Below are 16420 nucleotides of genomic sequence, written 5' to 3'. Positions count from 1 at the left end.
ATACCTGTGAACACGGGAAAGTGAGCCTGGGTAGTAATCTGTAATAAATGCAAACGTCGGGGGCTGATAGAACGAAAGACGGCTAATTGATGCACATGTTGTGAGGTGATGGGGATTGCGACTAGTGGACCCTGTATGTCATACCTAGCCGTGTAGCCAACCCCAGCGCCAATGCATAGCTGCCATGGCCATACAGTAGGCTTCCCACGGCACCTGCGACTTCCACTACCACGACACCCACACACACCCAATCATTGCGCCAATGGACCTTGGAGATGAAGGGAGCTCTCCGTGGGGAGGTATGTGTCTCTGGTCTTGCCGACGACACTGCGCACAGCTGACAAGTCTCCAGATGTGCCCTCACGGTCGAGCCCTGCGCCGAGTACTCACAAAGTAGAGCAGAACGACAGCCTGGACGCCGAATCCTCCACGACCTCATCCAAGCCAGCGACCGATGCTGCCCCTACAGCCTCCGCCGCCCCGCGCTCGCCTGCAGGACGCGGCCCCAGAAGGCGACAGTATGGCCTGCAATCCACCAAGCTTGAGGCTGTGGACGATCCGCTGGGCCCTCTGGGTGCTCCCTCGCCGTCTACAGGCCCTGAGGTTGCTCCTCCAGCGCCGCCTCAGAAGGAAGCTGCTGCATCGCGCACCACTCGGGCCGCCCCCGACGCCTCCACGCCTTCGCTGCGCGGCATGATGGATTCGGTCGACCTTGATGATGACGACGCGCAGCTACGCTCTTCCCAAGGAGCCAGAGTACCGCCCCCAGTACAGGCTCCTTCGAATGCCGCACCCCAGCGCCAGATACAACCAAGCGTCAGCGTGGAGCAGGCCGCGAAGCCGTCCTTTGCCATTTCGGTGGGCGACCCTCACAAAGTCGGTGACCTCACGAGCTCGCACACAGAATACTCTGTTACTACCAAGACGACGTCCAAGGGCTACCGCAACCCCGAATTTACCGTCTCGCGCCGCTACCGTGACTTCCTCTGGCTATACACACAACTGCACAACAACAACCCCGGAGTCATTATCCCTCCACCACCGGAGAAACAGGCCGTTGGGCGCTTCGAAGCCGATTTTGTTGAGTCGCGACGCTCCGCTCTGGAGCGTATGCTTAACAAGGCGGCTGCGCATCCAGTATTGCAACACGACAGTGACTTGAAGCTGTTCCTCGAAAGCGAAGCCTTCAACATGGACATCAAGAACAAGGAGCGCAAAGATCCCGGCATAAGCGAAAGCAAGGGCATGTTCGGCTCTATGCTCTCTGGCAGCAGTGGTAAATTCGTTGAACACGACGACGTACGTACAACGTTTCTCAAGATTAGTCACTATACTAACGGTACCATAGTGGTTCCACGACCGCAGAATCTACCTCGATGCTCTAGAAGCACAGCTCAAAGCTCTTCTCAAGGCTACTGACTCTGTAGTCACACAGCGGAAAGGTCTAGCTGAGGCGTGTGGCGACTTCTCGGCTTCTCTGCATTCTTTGTCTGCTGTCGAGTTATCGCCATCTCTGTCTGGTCCGCTTGATAGCCTATCCGATATCCAGATTCGCATTCGAGAGCTTTACGAGCGCCAAGCCCAACAAGACATCCTCACCATGGGCATCGTAATAGACGAGTACATTCGTTTGATAGGTTCTGTAAAGACCGCGTTCCAGCAGCGACAGAAGGCCTACCATTCCTGGCATTCTGCCGAGCAGGAGCTACAGAAGCGGAAAACCAATCAGGACAAACTCTTGAGGCAGGGCAGATCACAGCAAGACCGTCTGAACCAGCTCAGTGCCGACGTTGCGGATGCCGAACGCAAGGTTCACCAAGCAAGGCTGCTTTTCGACGATATGGGTCGTCTGATGCGCAGTGAGCTAGAGCGCTTTGAGAGAGAAAAGGTCGAAGACTTCAAGTCAGGCGTGGAAACCTTCTTAGAGAGTGCTGTAGAAGCACAGAAGGAAGTAAGTTCACCTACCACATGTAATATTCCGGCTTACTGACTGACGTACCAGCTCATCGAGATTTGGGAGACTTTCTTGATGCAATTAGACACAGATGAAGGCGATACTTTCGTTCCTCCCGCGGGTGTCGTCGCTTCGTCGAACGTGGATGAGGCACCAGGTAACGATTCTACCAATAACCAAGACTCAGAAAGACCGGAAGTGGGTAACGAAGGCGTGTCAGAGGACCAAGACTAGAAGGGCTACACGAGTCGTGAAGCCTTTGCCATGTGGCAGATGTGGGCGCGGCGTTGCGAGGATTAGCGCTCATGTCGGGATAACAAACCCCGATTCCCGTATATACCGCACGGGTTAGAGATACTCGGTGCTCGCTAGACAGTATGTCAAGTGAGCCGCATGTGGATACTGGATAATTCATAAACTGGGATGCGTGGAGCACCTCCCTGTTTGGATTTGCTAAGATCATTGCAAGTAATCTAGCTCACGCTGAACTGCCTGATAGCCAGACCATGTGTACCACCAGGCCTTGACTTTACACATCGACAATTGACATAATTGGCTTTCAAGTTGTTAGCTATGCGTTTCGTTACATCCTACATAGCAGTGCCTTGCGTCATCAAACTCGGAGGTGCGCGTCTATCCGCTCCAGTTTTCGCTTCCTTCGGCGTGATGTTGCATGTCGGGCCAGGCGCGGGGTTGAGAACACTGCATCGTCAGCTGTTGGCCAAGTAGGCGCCGGCAAAAGAGGCGGTTCGCAGCCGGCTAATTCATTGCGGGCAGTCGCCGACATCTTCGATGAGAAGCACCGTATATAGCTGAGCAGTCGTGCGAAAGCATCGCAAACAATACACATAACGTCTAACCCACCATCATGCCGCTAGTTCGTAATCCCATCCTTCCAGGTTTCAACGCAGACCCATCGGTCCTGCGTGTTGGAAATGACGGTAAGATATTGTGATGTTGAACTTAAGAGACGAGCTAACCAGAGTATCATAGTGAGTATTACAGTTTTCACAACTCCCCGAATTCGACTGCGGGACTACGATGAAAGCCACGATTAGGATGGTTTGATGCCACCCGGGGATTGTTGAACCGCAGACCACAGAAGTAAGACATGGCACATACTAAATGTGTCAAACTAGTACTACATCGCAACATCCACTTTTGAGTGGTATCCAGGAGTGCAAATACACCACTCCACGGATCTCGCCAACTGGGAGCTCGTAACACGCCCGCTGAGCAGGAAGAGTCAATTGGATATGCGCGGTGACCCCGATAGTTGCGGTACGTATTCGATCAAGATTGACTATATTCGTGCATTTCGTAACACACTCTAGGCGTATGGGCACCTTGTCTCACACATGACGGCAGCAAATTCTGGCTGGTATACACAGACGTCAAACGCAAGGATGGCTCCTTTAAAGACACGCCCAACTACATCGTCACTGCTGATCGCATCGAGGGTCCGTGGTCTGACCCAATTTACATCAACCACTCAGGATTTGATCCTTCACTGTACCATGATGACGATGGCAAGAAGTACTTCATAAACATGCTGCAAGACCACCGAAGACGTAAGCAGTTCTTCGTTGTAAGTGAATCTCTTCCGGCGGCAAGTCGTTGCAGCAGATACTGAGCTCGTGGATCTACTTTTAGGGAATCAGAATGCAGGAATGGGATCCTGAAACGAAGAAACTTGTTGGCCCATGGAAGACTATCTTCCCCGGTAGCGACTTAGCTCTGGTAGAAGGCCCACATCTGTACAAGCGGAACGGGTGGTACTACTTGTTGACTGCTGAGGGCGGCACAGCATATGAACACGCCTGTACTTTGGCACGATCCCGCGATATCTGGGGCCCATACGAACTGCACCCTCAAAAGCACATAATCACCTCCAAAGACGCGCCGCTAGCTTCGCTACAAAGAGCAGGTCATGGAGATATAGTCGACACTCCGGACGGCAAAACATATATCGTCCATCTGGCTGGCCGCCCTACCACACAATTCCGTCGCTGTGTTCTTGGGCGTGAATGCGCTATTCAAGAGGCTTACTGGGACAAGGACGATTGGCTATATGTCAAGAATGGGCCCGTTCCATCTCTCCGTGTCGAACTGCCGGCAGCGCGCGACGATACCGCATACTGGGCTGAGCAGCGGTACGAATTCAACAGCAAAGATGGTCTCCACAAAGACTTCCAGTGGCTCCGCACCCCGGAGCCAGAGCGCATCTTCAACGTCAAAGATGGTGCTTTGCAACTCATTGGGCGCGAGGCCGTTGGATCCTGGTTCGAACAAGCCCTTGTTGCACGCCGTCAAACGCATTTCTCGTATGATGCCGAAACAGTCGTTAGCTTCAGCCCAGACGACGAACGCACATTCGCAGGTCTGACTGCCTACTACTGTCGCTTCAACTTCTTCTACTTGACCGTCACGGCCGACTCTGATGGTAAGCGCGAACTGCTCATCTTGAGCTCGGAAGCTTCGTGGCCGGACGGCAATTTGAAACTCCCGCTCGCGGAGCCGGTGTCACTCCCACAAGAGGGCAAGGTACGATTGGCGCTGAGCATTCGGGGTAGAAAACTCCAATTTAGCTACGCGCTAGAGGGACAAAAGGAGTTGACAGAGATTGGACCGGTCTACGATGCTTCTATCCTGAGTGATGAGTGTGGTGGTCATCAAGCGTGAGTTACTTTCCTCTATCAATTACACGACGATATATACTGACTTTGCAAACACAGACATGGAAGCTTCACGGGCGCATTTGTGGGTATGGCGGCATCTGATTGCAACGGCACAGAGAAGGTGGCGTCTTTTGACTACTTCGTGTACAGGCCGGCTCACCACGAAACGGACCGCTACGATATGTGATAAGACAGTATATATTCGTCCGCACCCCGGTGTAGCACAGCTCCATTCAATATCGAAGATGCCCTGCTTGACATGGTGCACGCACAAGTCCGTAATCTCATCAGAAATGTATGCCTACAGCTTGGCTGAGGCATCTATTGCACGAGGGCACGAATACGTGTTAGACAGGATGTGATAACCGGTAGTGTTGATACAAGATCGCGGCTCGAAGTGTTTCAGACCAGCATCCGTAGCGCCGGGTCTGCTCTAGTCTGAACTATCGGCAAACGGCGCCATGACTCGCGTAGAATTTGGTGTTACACCATGGTGAGATGGGGCTCCAAGTGGAGCCTTTTCAAAAGTACGGACTCGAGGTGTTGTACCAAGTCGGAATTGTGCAGTCCAAGGCTCAAAGGCAATCTCAGGCTGATACGGCTGTCGTTCATCTGTCTGTGTCGCAGATCTCTGTGTCCTGACCCCTACGTCTCAGCATCGTTTCATAGCATGACCGCGAATCCACGATGGACTACATAGAGGCTGAGTTGAACCTCGACTTATCGACAGATATCAAATTCATCTTAATTACTAAGAGATCTAGCTGAGCTCAGCTTCTTCGTTCGATTGTCCCGGTTCGCCATACACGCAGACATTGCGCAACAGTACCCTTCCGACCACAACCCCAGCATAAGATGTGGGCACCAAACCGCGTAACTCCAGGAGCGAAACGCACACCATCTGTCCATTCTATCGCATCCTTTCAATCAGGCAGTCGTCCCGTTTCTATGAGTTCACCTCAAATGCAAAGACGACCGACGAATTACGAGTCAGACAACTACTCTGACCTGGGTTCAGAGGACGAACAGCCACAACCACAACAATACTCCCGTCGTCCACAAGACACCTCCATGTCAGCCATGGCGCAAATGCAACGACAACAGCAACAACCTAACCCCACAGCACCTCTGTTCTCTCAGAAGAAGACGAACGATGTCGTACACGTAGTCAGCGCGAACAAACCGCAATATCAAGACCAGCGAACCTTTGTTGAGCGACCAGTGGACGACGATGCAACATCGCGATCTTCTACGCTGGACGGTAATGAGGAGGACGTTCCCTATCCATCGAAGAAGTCGTTGGCGCCTTCAGCCACGAAGATGAGCCTCACAGGCCAGGAGCCGGTATCTCCAGCACCCGCACCGCATGTCCCTGGTCCTCTGGAGTCGCAACTTGCCGCCCTAATGTCCAAGCTTGTCTACATCGAACAGTCGAATCCTGCCATATCAGTCAAGCCTGAAGAGTACGAGCAGACGATGGCGCGTCTGAAAGCGTTGGAAGACGAAAAGAAGACATGGTGGAAGCGACACGACGCCATCTGGGCCCTTCGAGACGAAGATGTAGAGAACAACATTAAGATTCGTGTAAGTGTGAAGACGATGGATCAACGCAAGACATTAACTAACATGTCGATACAGGGACTGCTAGCTAGCTGTCGACGCGAACTGGACGCGACCAAAAAGCTGCGCGACGAAGATCTCATCAACGTGCAGATTGTACGGAGCAAGCTTGCTGAGAAGACAAGAGAGGTGGAGCGATTGCATGCACAGACTGGACGTAGCAGTCCAAGCCGGGGACGTCCAGGCAGCTTCCTCGAACGGCGCGACACAACCGACCTCTTCACTGCGGCCAAGGTGGCAGCGCTTGAGCAACGAGCTCTCGAACTGGAAAAGCGAAACTCTGATCTTGTCGCGCAATTAGGGGCGCCGCGAGGTGGCAGCATCGACGATCTAAACCGATCGACGGCTCACCAAGCGTGGAAAGGGACCGTTGCTGATCTTGAATCCAAGATCAGGGCCAAAGACGCTGAGCTCGAGCGGCTACGGTCTCAGGGTGCTTCGGGAGGAAGCGGGCAGATGGACTGGTACCGAATTGAAGCCCTGCTCGAGGAACATGCCACCTACCGCGAGAGCATCGGAGGCAAGCTGCAGGCTCTCCGGTCGGAGAAGGAGGGACTCATGAGGGATCTACACCGCAAGGAGAATGATTGCCAAGTGTTGGAACTCAAAGTGCAGACGCTGCAGAGACGGGCGAACGTCGTGTGACGAGACGGTGAATGACGAGACTGTGTAATGCTAGAAGCGAGTTGGCTACCCAATACCCCTGGTTATTTGATTGTTTTTATTTTCACCGTATCCACCCATTGAGGAGCCGGAAGATGTGAGATGGTGGCTGACGTGGCTGGTGAGGTCAATGCGCAACCGCTGCCTTGGCAGGTACCTGGCAAACATCGTCATATCCCGTCGGTTGTGGTCGAGCACGCCCTGCTTTCGGCTTTCTCCACAGCGTACGGCACGCTGGATCCGGACAATGACATCGTTTGCGCAGCCTGGGGCAGAGCTTAAAGGCGATCATGTATCCCAACTTTCCTAGGTACGGCTCGCGCTCTAGCCTCCATTGCCCACCATGCAGTCGGCCCTCGTTTCCATCCTCGCAATTGCTAATGCAGCCACGGCACAGGCCGCCTACTCGTTCGACCCTCTGCAGCATCTTGCTGGCATTGCCCCGTACTTCGAGGACCCGCGTCTCGACCCCAAGCCACCACAGGGCTGCAACGTAACGCGCGCTTCGTACCTCATTCGCCATGCCGCCATCTACGCCAACGATTTTGACTATGAGGAGTACATTGAGCCCTTCACCGACAAGCTGAAGAACACGACGGCCGACTGGCGCAGCGCGGGACCCCTGTCGTTCCTGTCCAAATGGCAGACACCCATTAGCGACGAGGAGCTAGAGGATCTCACCTCGGTCGGAAGGCTGCAATCGTACAAGCTGGGTGTGGATGTCCGTCTGCGTTACCCTTCTTTCAAGGACCCTGAGCGCGTATGGACATCAACGGCCGAGAGGACCGAGCTCAGTGCATCTTCCTTCATCGACGGCCTTGTGGCTGAGAGCAACGGCACCGAGCGCGTTTCCGTCCGCGAGGATGCTGCTCGGGGTGCAGACTCCCTGACACCATACAAGGGTTGCCCCAAGTACAGCTCCTCATATGGTAGCGATCAGTCATCTGTACGTAAACTCACCAAGACAACATAACTCCAACTAACAATACTCCTCCAGGAATACCAAGAAACGTACACCAAGCCCATCGTCGAGCGTTTGAATGCGTACGCCCCTGCCTTCAACTTCACCAAGTCGGACATCGTAGGCATGCAGCAGCTGTGCGGATACGAGACAGTCATTCGTGGCTCTTCCCCCTTCTGTTCGCTCGACCTTTTCTCCCAGGACGAGTGGCTCTCCTTCGAGTACATGAACGATATCATGTACTTCTACAACACCGGCTATGGAAGCCCCGAGCTGTCGGGTGCTCTTGGCCTTCCCTGGCTCAACGCTACCGCCGTCGAGTTGCTCGCGGACGAGGCCGACCAGGATCTCTACGTCTCTTTCACTCACCGCGAGTTGCCTCCTACCGTCGTAGTTGCTATGGGTCTGTTCAACAACTCCGCTAATACCGGAGTAAACAACCCAAACATCACAATGCCCCTCGACAGGCCCAACCATGCGAGAGCGTGGAGATCATCAAGGATCCTACCCTTCTTGTCCAACATTGCTGTTGAGAAGATGTCATGCGACAGTTACGGATTCGCCGCTGACGAGTACATCCGCGTCCTCGTCAACAAAGACCCGCAGCCGCTGGCTTGTGCTGATGGCCCTGGAGAGAGTTGCTCCAAGAGCGCGTTCCAGGATTTCGTTCAAGAGAGGGCCGACATGTTTGGCGGATTTACTGAGGAATGTCAGCCCGAGTACTCCAACTCTACCGATGTTCTTACCATATTTAATTAAGACGACGTTCTGAGTCGCTAATAATATAATGTTGTAATGTTCAATCATCTTCTATGCATGCTGCAAGGTGAATGCCGAGCGTCGCTAGTGGACCCCACGATCGCGGGCACTTGTTGAAGCGTCGACGATCATCGTGAGATGAGCAACACTAATAATCAAACATCTCTGAATAATCAAGTGACAGGTGTTTGCGCATGCGCCAAGTCTTTGGACAATCTCTTGTCCGCGGGCTTCCGCTCTAAGCTGCGCGCGGATAGCACATGTGAGCTACATTCGCGTGGCTTATCGGCTTCAACATCGCATGCAGGGGGCGGAAAACCATCCAAGGAAAGATGCCGATTAGGATTCAGACAGCCAGAAGCTTTCACGTGCAGCGCAAATGTGCCGACGCAACTCAACAATTGCCCAAGGTGCAAACTAGCCCTATTGATTTTTGTAGACGTCATGACTGGCAGTCTTGGTGTGGACTGATCCAGGAATACCCGAGCGTGGCGCGCTACAACGCGTCTTCTTCACAACGCTCATCGCAATTGTGCCGCTTCTCACACATCAATCCGTCTACTAAATGGGGGAGCATATCGAGAACAAGGGCACGCGCCCTAGCGCGATCGTCGTCGGTGCTGGTGCCGGAGGTGTCGCTACCGCAGCGCGGCTCGCAGCGGCAGGCTACAAAGTTACTGTAGTCGAGAAGAACGATTTCTCTGGCGGAAGATGCAGTTTGATACATCGTCACGGATATGTAAGTCGATGAACGTGCGGCAGCATCACACGACTCAACGCTAATCGTTACGCAGAGGTTCGACCAAGGTCCGAGCTTACTACTCCTACCTCGATTCTTCCATGAAACATTCGAGGATCTGGGCACCTCGCTCGATGCAGAGGGCGTCAAGCTGGTCAAATGCGAACCGAACTACAATGTTCATTTCCACGATGATACTACTTTCAAACTCTCCACCGACATCTCCATCATGAAGGCTGAAATCGAGCGTTTTGAAGGCAAGGACGGATTCGAGCGGTACCTTGCTTTCCTGCAAGAATCACATCGACATTATGAGGTGTCCATCATCCATGTGCTGAAGAAGAATTTCTACTCGTTGCTGAGTATGGTCCGTTTCGACTTCTTGTTGCATCTCTTCGAGCTGCATCCATTTGAGAGCATCTATTACCGGGCGAGTAAGTACTTCTGGACGGAGAGGTTACGGAGAGTCTTCACGTTTGCAAGTATGTATATGGGCATGAGCCCGTTTGACGCTCCGGGAACGTATAGTCTGCTGCAATACACAGAGCTGGCGGAGGGCATCTGGTATCCTATTGGCGGCTTCCATAAAGTTAGTGTGCTCCACTGCAGAAGCTTTTCTTTACTAACGTAATCAGGTGGTTGAATCTCTTGTCAACGTAAGTGAGCGTTTGGGTGTCGAATTCAAGTTCAACAGCCCGATTCGCAACATACAGATATCAGACGATGGGAAACGTGCGACCGGTGTTGTATTCGAAGATGAGAGCCAGGAGCCATTGACTGCTGATGTGGTTGTCTGCAACGCTGATCTGGCCTACGCATACAACAACCTTCTCCCTTCCACCTCGTTTGGACGAGCTCTCCTGAAACGTCAAGCGTCTTGCTCAAGTATATCGTTCTACTGGGCGCTGGACCGACAATTCCCCGAACTAAGCGCTCACAACATCTTCCTCGCGGAAGACTACAAAGAAAGCTTTGACAGCATCTTCAAGAAGCATCTGATTCCCGATCAACCGAGCTTTTACGTCAACGTCCCGTCCCGCGTCGATCCTTCCGCCGCGCCAGAGGGCTGTGATTCCATCGTCATCCTCGTCCCAGTCGGACACTTGGAAGGCTCATCCGACGACCAACACAAGGGCTCGGGGCACACGAAAGGCCTGACCCAAGACTGGGACTCGATGGTAGCATCAGCACGTGAAACCATCATCAGAACCATGGAAAAGCGACTCAAGATCTCGCTCGGTCCCCACATCATCGAAGAAACCATCAACACGCCCGTGACATGGAAATCTACCTTCAACCTCGACCGTGGCGCCATTCTCGGTCTCAGCCACTCCTTCTTCAACGTGCTCAGCTTCAGGCCCAAGACAAAGCATCGTAGCATCGAGGATCTGTACTTTGTCGGTGCGAGCACACACCCTGGCACGGGTGTTCCCATTGTACTTGCTGGTGCCAAGTTGGTCACCGAACAGATCCTCCATGACCGCAATGAAATGAGCCGCATCCCGTGGCGCCCGCTGGACGCCAAGGAAGAGCCCAAGCCAGCTCCTGGTCCGTTGGACCGCACTCAGAACGGACCGTATCTTAGCTGGCTTGTCTGGATATTGTTGAGCATTGCCCTTGTGTTTGTGACGGTACCGGGTGTTTTGGTGTATCAGAAGGCTGGTAATGGGTTGCTGGGCGATTGGTAGTGTTGTCGTATGCAGTTTACTGTAGATACGGGCGTAGATAAGGGCTTTTAGTATATTAATGTTGTTGGTATACATTGTACTTGATTTACTGACTACTTTTTGTCATGGAATCCTGAGGGGTCACGATTGTGGGTGAATAGATATGAGCAACAAACTTTGGCTAGCCTGTTCATCAACGTATGCGCGGGACTTAGAGAAAGGGTTGCGGAAGTTATATAGTGAACGAATACGGCACGAATTGTGAAAATTAATGGTGTGTGCAGAATGCATACTCTAGGCGCAGAAACATGGGTTGTACAATCAAGTCTGCCTGTGTTGGTGGTATACATCAGCGGAGGGTTGGGTGGTTAGAGTATCTGATGGTCGTGCACTAGCTGTGAACATGTCAAATGAATGTATGCAGAATCATTCGGAAACACGTTTGATAAGGTAAAAAATTAATTAAGTATCTACCAAAGAGGGTATCTTGAAAGTACTCATGATTCGATCCGCGTTACAGTTCCACGTTCTCATCCCCGAAGGGATTGCAAACGCGAAGGTCATCCTAACATTACAACTACCACCATACCTCTGATCTCTCCTCCTTATCAGAGGCCACTGTTCACCTCAAACCCAGAGGTTTGTTTAGACAGTGTTGTCGACGTGAGGAGCAGTGCCGTTGTAGCCATCGGGGTGGGTGGCGGTTGCGCCTGAGGCAGCAGTCTCAGGCTTGATCTTCTTCTCCTGAACAACAGCGTCGGCATCACCGTAGTCGTGGATGGCAAGACCCAGACGGGCGGGGTCGATGTTCCTGTGGCCCCACAGAAGGAGGGCACCGAAGCAGGGCTTGGCTAAGAAGTCAAGCACACCGTAGAAGACGGCTTCGCTGTCAGGAGCGATGAGGTTGCTGTTTTAATGTAAGTGACTGCATATTTATGATCGTAGTTGGGTAAAACTTACGCGCCCTCGCAGACTCCCCATGCGACCGGGTACAAGATCCAGAGCAAGGTAGTCAAACTTCCGCACATCATGAAGGTCCTCTCGACATCACGGCCGAATGACTTGGCGTGAATGCGCGATTCCCATGCGAGCTGGTAGACGATGTAGAAGAGAGCGACGCAGCCGAAAACGAAGTAAGCCCACTTGTAACGGCTCTCTACGAGAGCACCAATGAGACCAGTGATGACCATGATCTCATCAACGACAACAACCCACATGATGGTAGGCCATGGCATGCCGGCAGTGAGGAGCAAGTCGATGAGCAGGAGAGGCGTAGTAATGAACCAATCGATGTATCGGACGTAGTAGATCGAACGGTAGGTTCCTGCTACCTTGGGGTCGCTACGGGGGAATTCGACTGCGATGGGTGTGAAGCCCAAGTTGGCTCCCATGGTGACTGTGAAAGTAAAGATCAGTACACATCCTCATGTTTCAATGGGAAGCGCTTGACTTACAGTAGGCGATGCATGCGACGAAGACTACGGAAGCAGTGATGTAGTGGAAAAGACGGTCGCGACGCGCCTTGCGGTATCCAAGGCCGATGAAGATGAATCCAGAAAGACCCATGGCGGCACAGATAGCGAAGTAGAAGTCGGATCCATGTGTGGTAATGGCAATGTCTGCCGTCGCACCATTGACGGTGTTGTCATTGAGGTTCAGCGCATTGTTCCTGCGAAAGAGATCCATTGCGAAAACAGTGGTAAAATGCCAAATGAATAGTATGGGCTGGAATGTACCAAGAGGACTGCTTAACGAAGACAAGAGGTAGCAGGTACTGGTTATATCTTGGACTACGCGCCCATGAGATCCAGAGATGCCATCATGACGACATACCTCGAGCGGATTGGAGCTTGATCATGCAGCATGTCAAAACCCTCAATCGACCAGGGGCCCAGACTAGGCCGGGACTTGTCACTCAAGAGCCAGTGACGGTGAGTGATGGCCAGTCAGAAGCATGCGTTGTGTTTAGCATTTCCAGTTTCTCTGGTCCAAATGGCTGATTTCAGTGACGGCTGCTCGGTGCAATAGCCATGTCACACTAGGATCATCATCATCGACGCTAAAGATTCTGAGCATAGCGCCCGGCCTTTCCGTCTCACCACCTGAGCGAGCGCCACTAGGATTAAGCTTTATGACGTTGATCTATTAAGCTTACTTCGACATCGACTTGCATCTGTTGCATAACGCCAGCCGAGTCAACTTAACGCTGGCGTTGAGCTGGTTCAAGGCTAGTTTGTGTCTTATCGTGTGTTGAGATTGTTTGTTTGATGATAGCGACATAGAGTTTCGTTGTGAGATCGTGAGAAGGGCCTTTTGGATGCGCATCATGAGGGGAGAATGCGCATCGTGAGGGGAAGAAATGCATGGCAGCGTATCATTACCGTAACGGCAATATCGTGGTGGTGTGATGTTCTTGTCACTCACTGCCCAGGCAGGTATCGTTCCTATCGGGTGGTTTCCAAGGTTTACGTCAGTGCGGGAGTCGAGTAGATCAACACCTACGGCAGGGATCGGCGCAACGAAGCTTTCTGTACAAAGCGGGGCAAATCTAGATGCCGCATTGACTAGGGCAACGTCGCACATCACCAGGACAACACTCGGCACATGTGAAGAGCGGTAGTATGAAGCTTTGGATATTAAAACTCGTGGAAAGAGTTTGTCGACTACGTAAGAAGGTGGTAGCGCTAACGTCTCGAAACCATTCGATCCGTTAGACAAGTGGTCCGAACACAGAGGCGTCACTAGCCCAGACAACTAACTAGAGCTTTTCGCAAATTGCTCGATCCTGCCTCAGACTGCGTTTCTGACACGGATCGCACGCTTGCGATTTCTCGCTGTTGAGCAATGTCCTCTTCTGTAAACCAGTTCCCGTGCAAGCCGTAGGGTATTCTAGCGCCGAGTTGGATCTTGCAAACGACAGTCTGCATGTCCCGTGCATCCAATACCCACAACTCGCTCTCTGCATCTGGCTTGCATTCCCCGTCTTCATCCAACTGGTCCTCGTTGAAGACATAGAACAGCAGGTACCCGTCTTCTTCGACGAATCCCGCTTCATCACCACTTGCACTGTTCGCTGAACGAGGTACAAATCTCGCTTCCTGTCCAAAGTGATTTGGTGGAAGGTGGAATGCTTTGATAGGATCATCGCGGTCGTCTGACGCAAGTATCTCGTCTATTGTGCGGGTGTCAATGCAGCCGTCCACGGCCTGTGGGGGTGATTTCTGGGCACGATTGAGCAGCGTCTGCACATCAACTCTTACGAGTATGTCGATCTTTGTCGCCTTGCCTAATGCCGCGCCAAACGATTCGTCGGACGTGCTACATCCGTAAATGTACCGTGCGCGTGACATTTCGGTGAAGGGCGAGATGGTGGGGAACTCGAAAGGGATCGCTGCCAAGGCAAACTCATGAGTGATGGTGTTCGATGAGCCGGGCGCGAGTGAGAACCGGTAGTAATACAGCCGACATTGTTCCTCGTCGTCATGTGAGATGGGAACGTTGTGGGGCGCCTTTGATGACTCTGGTTCGTTGTGGACTCCCAGCAAAGGCGACGTTTCATCTGAATGAGACTTCTCGGGATCTTGTACATGCTCTTCGTCATCGTATTTGGCGAAGAAAGACATGGGCCTGCTCGCTTGCTTCTTGCTCGGGTTTGGTGGAGGTTCAATGTTCCCGGCACTGAACACAAGAGATGCGGTAGTCAACCGACAAGCTAGCATGTTAACGGCTGATATATCGCCGGTGCTGTTATACTCATCCCAAGTGTTGGCCGTATGAAGGATACAACAGCCGTCTGTCTCGAACCAACGTACTAATTCCGGGTGTCGCCGGGGAAAGACACCGAATCTGGCGGGTTTCTCGGGTTGGTAAAAGACAATGGGCGTGTTCATCGCCAAATTTAATGGTGTAAGGGAAAGCGGCAGGTCCAGTATAACGGTATTGTGTCGTGACACACCGAAATCGTGCATAAGCTTTCCGCCAGAGCACCCGGGGACTGGCGCGTTGATTATTCTGTTTCCCTCTGAACCTGATCTCTTTGCAACAGAGCCTTCAGCCGGAAGTAGGGAATAGTGAACATAGGGCGCGACGAAGTTGCAATGGAACAGAACCATCTCGTTCGTGACCTTGTCAACCTTAGGATGACCTGTTGTCCATTCCTTCATCCAGCTTAGCACGCCAGTTCCACCAAGAGCTTCAGGCTGTTTCTCGTCGTTCTTGTCCTTGTCGCCGGGTGTGGCCTCGCCTTCAGCCCGGTTACCGTCGAACCAGCCGACGGTTTCCAGACTTGGCAACGCAATGCGCATTGGCGGTCCGCTCTCACATGTCGCCAACGCACGTCCATCGTGGTATAGTATGCTGGTGTTGGCGACGCTGATGCGCTTGATAGCGCGTGCAGAGCCTGAGAGATGGGTCCAGAAGACGACCAGTACGGTACGTAGGATGCGCCAGAGGATAAGCAACAAGCTGGAGGCAGGGTTGACCAGGGTCGCGATGCTAGGTAGGATAGGCGTGCGCAGACTCGGGTTCTCAACGGCGGTGCGGTACACGTCGGTGGTGATGAATTGGTTGACAAACTTGACAGCGGGCTTGGTAGGGTCGGCGACAGAGCGACTGAACCAGACTCCAGCGAGCATGCCGTCGCCATCGAACCAATGGGCTTCACGTCCCAAGTCGGAATTGGTCACGGGATTGCCGCCGTTGCGGACGTACATGCCGCCCAGCAGCTCTGGTGGAATGCGGCCGGTCCATGAGACAGGCGTAGGAGGACATGTTGTAGAGACAGGCGCGAAGTTGCCAGAGAGATATCTGGAGCGGGTTAGTCAGGCCGTGTAGGGCAATGAGCAGGAAGGCGTACGGGTGTTTAGGCGTCGACTTGCTGCTGTTCGGTCCAGGCGTGGACATTACGGCGGTATTATTAGCTTGGCGGCATTGGAGAACGGTTTGGTTCAGGACAACGGCGCAGGCAATCCATTAGTACAGCGCGTGCAGTCTTCACGTGTCGCCGCGGCCGTTGGGGGGCAGGGCACGGAGGCAGGATCAGGAGCTGGTGACATGATATGATGCAACAATGGCAGGGCTGCCCGCTTCCACGGGTATCCGGTTGACATGTGCTCCACGGCCTTGGTCGTGATGGCGGCCGGGCAATCGTGATGTCATGTCGAGGCTTGCATGGCCGCTAGGCCGCTTGGGGCAGCGCGCATCCTTCACAGCCGCCCGAGCAGCGCCGTCTCAACCATGTTGCAAATATTCTCCATCATGGCCTCTCTTGCGCATTATCTTGTGCCTGACGCCCGCCGCGGCCTAGTCTCTCCCCCTGCCGCATTGGCTCCATGAGTGACGCCGATTGCACATCTCTCCGGCTACTCCCTTCTGCTCCCA

The 16420-nt window shown here is 53.1% G+C and overlaps 6 protein-coding genes across 6 annotated transcripts; 4 read left to right on the top strand and 2 right to left on the bottom strand.

Annotated features, from left to right (window-relative positions):
* Window positions 1–262: 262 nt before the first annotated feature.
* Window positions 263–4819, top strand: J4E83_000291 (uncharacterized protein; the record flags this gene model as incomplete). Its single annotated transcript, XM_049327254.1, has 8 exons — window positions 263–299; window positions 353–1299; window positions 1349–1951; window positions 2003–2152; window positions 3094–3235; window positions 3289–3542; window positions 3608–4632; window positions 4690–4819. The coding sequence occupies 8 exons, from the start codon at window positions 263–265 to the stop codon at window positions 4817–4819; spliced, it is 3288 nt and encodes a 1095-aa protein (XP_049193399.1).
* A 776-nt stretch (window positions 4820–5595) lies between these two features.
* J4E83_000290 (uncharacterized protein) lies at window positions 5596–6897 on the top strand (the record flags this gene model as incomplete). The annotated part of the gene is made up of 2 exons (XM_049327253.1): window positions 5596–6216; window positions 6271–6897. The coding sequence occupies 2 exons, from the start codon at window positions 5596–5598 to the stop codon at window positions 6895–6897; spliced, it is 1248 nt and encodes a 415-aa protein (XP_049193398.1).
* A 361-nt stretch (window positions 6898–7258) lies between these two features.
* On the top strand, window positions 7259–8635 carry J4E83_000289 (uncharacterized protein; the record flags this gene model as incomplete). Its single annotated transcript, XM_049327252.1, has 2 exons — window positions 7259–7861; window positions 7913–8635. 2 exons carry the CDS (start codon window positions 7259–7261, stop codon window positions 8633–8635), a joined length of 1326 nt encoding a protein of 441 aa, XP_049193397.1.
* A 565-nt stretch (window positions 8636–9200) lies between these two features.
* J4E83_000288 (uncharacterized protein) lies at window positions 9201–11062 on the top strand (the record flags this gene model as incomplete). Its single annotated transcript, XM_049327251.1, has 3 exons — window positions 9201–9374; window positions 9430–9963; window positions 10010–11062. The coding sequence occupies 3 exons, from the start codon at window positions 9201–9203 to the stop codon at window positions 11060–11062; spliced, it is 1761 nt and encodes a 586-aa protein (XP_049193396.1).
* A 624-nt stretch (window positions 11063–11686) lies between these two features.
* On the bottom strand, window positions 11687–12727 carry J4E83_000287 (uncharacterized protein; the record flags this gene model as incomplete). Its single annotated transcript, XM_049327250.1, has 3 exons — window positions 11687–11948; window positions 12002–12437; window positions 12496–12727. The coding sequence occupies 3 exons, from the start codon at window positions 12725–12727 to the stop codon at window positions 11687–11689; spliced, it is 930 nt and encodes a 309-aa protein (XP_049193395.1).
* Window positions 12728–13782: 1055 nt separating this feature from the next.
* Window positions 13783–15943, bottom strand: J4E83_000286 (uncharacterized protein; the record flags this gene model as incomplete). Its single annotated transcript, XM_049327249.1, has 2 exons — window positions 13783–15847; window positions 15897–15943. 2 exons carry the CDS (start codon window positions 15941–15943, stop codon window positions 13783–13785), a joined length of 2112 nt encoding a protein of 703 aa, XP_049193394.1.
* Between the last annotated feature and the right edge of the window lie 477 nt (window positions 15944–16420).

Source organism: Alternaria metachromatica (assembly GCF_023757995.1).
Source record: "Alternaria metachromatica strain BMP 0045 chromosome Unknown scaffold_1, whole genome shotgun sequence".
NCBI classification, from domain to species: Eukaryota; Fungi; Ascomycota; class Dothideomycetes; order Pleosporales; family Pleosporaceae; genus Alternaria; species Alternaria metachromatica.
Note: the sequence above shows the minus strand (reverse complement) of the source record. Positions and strands in the feature narration are given on the sequence as shown.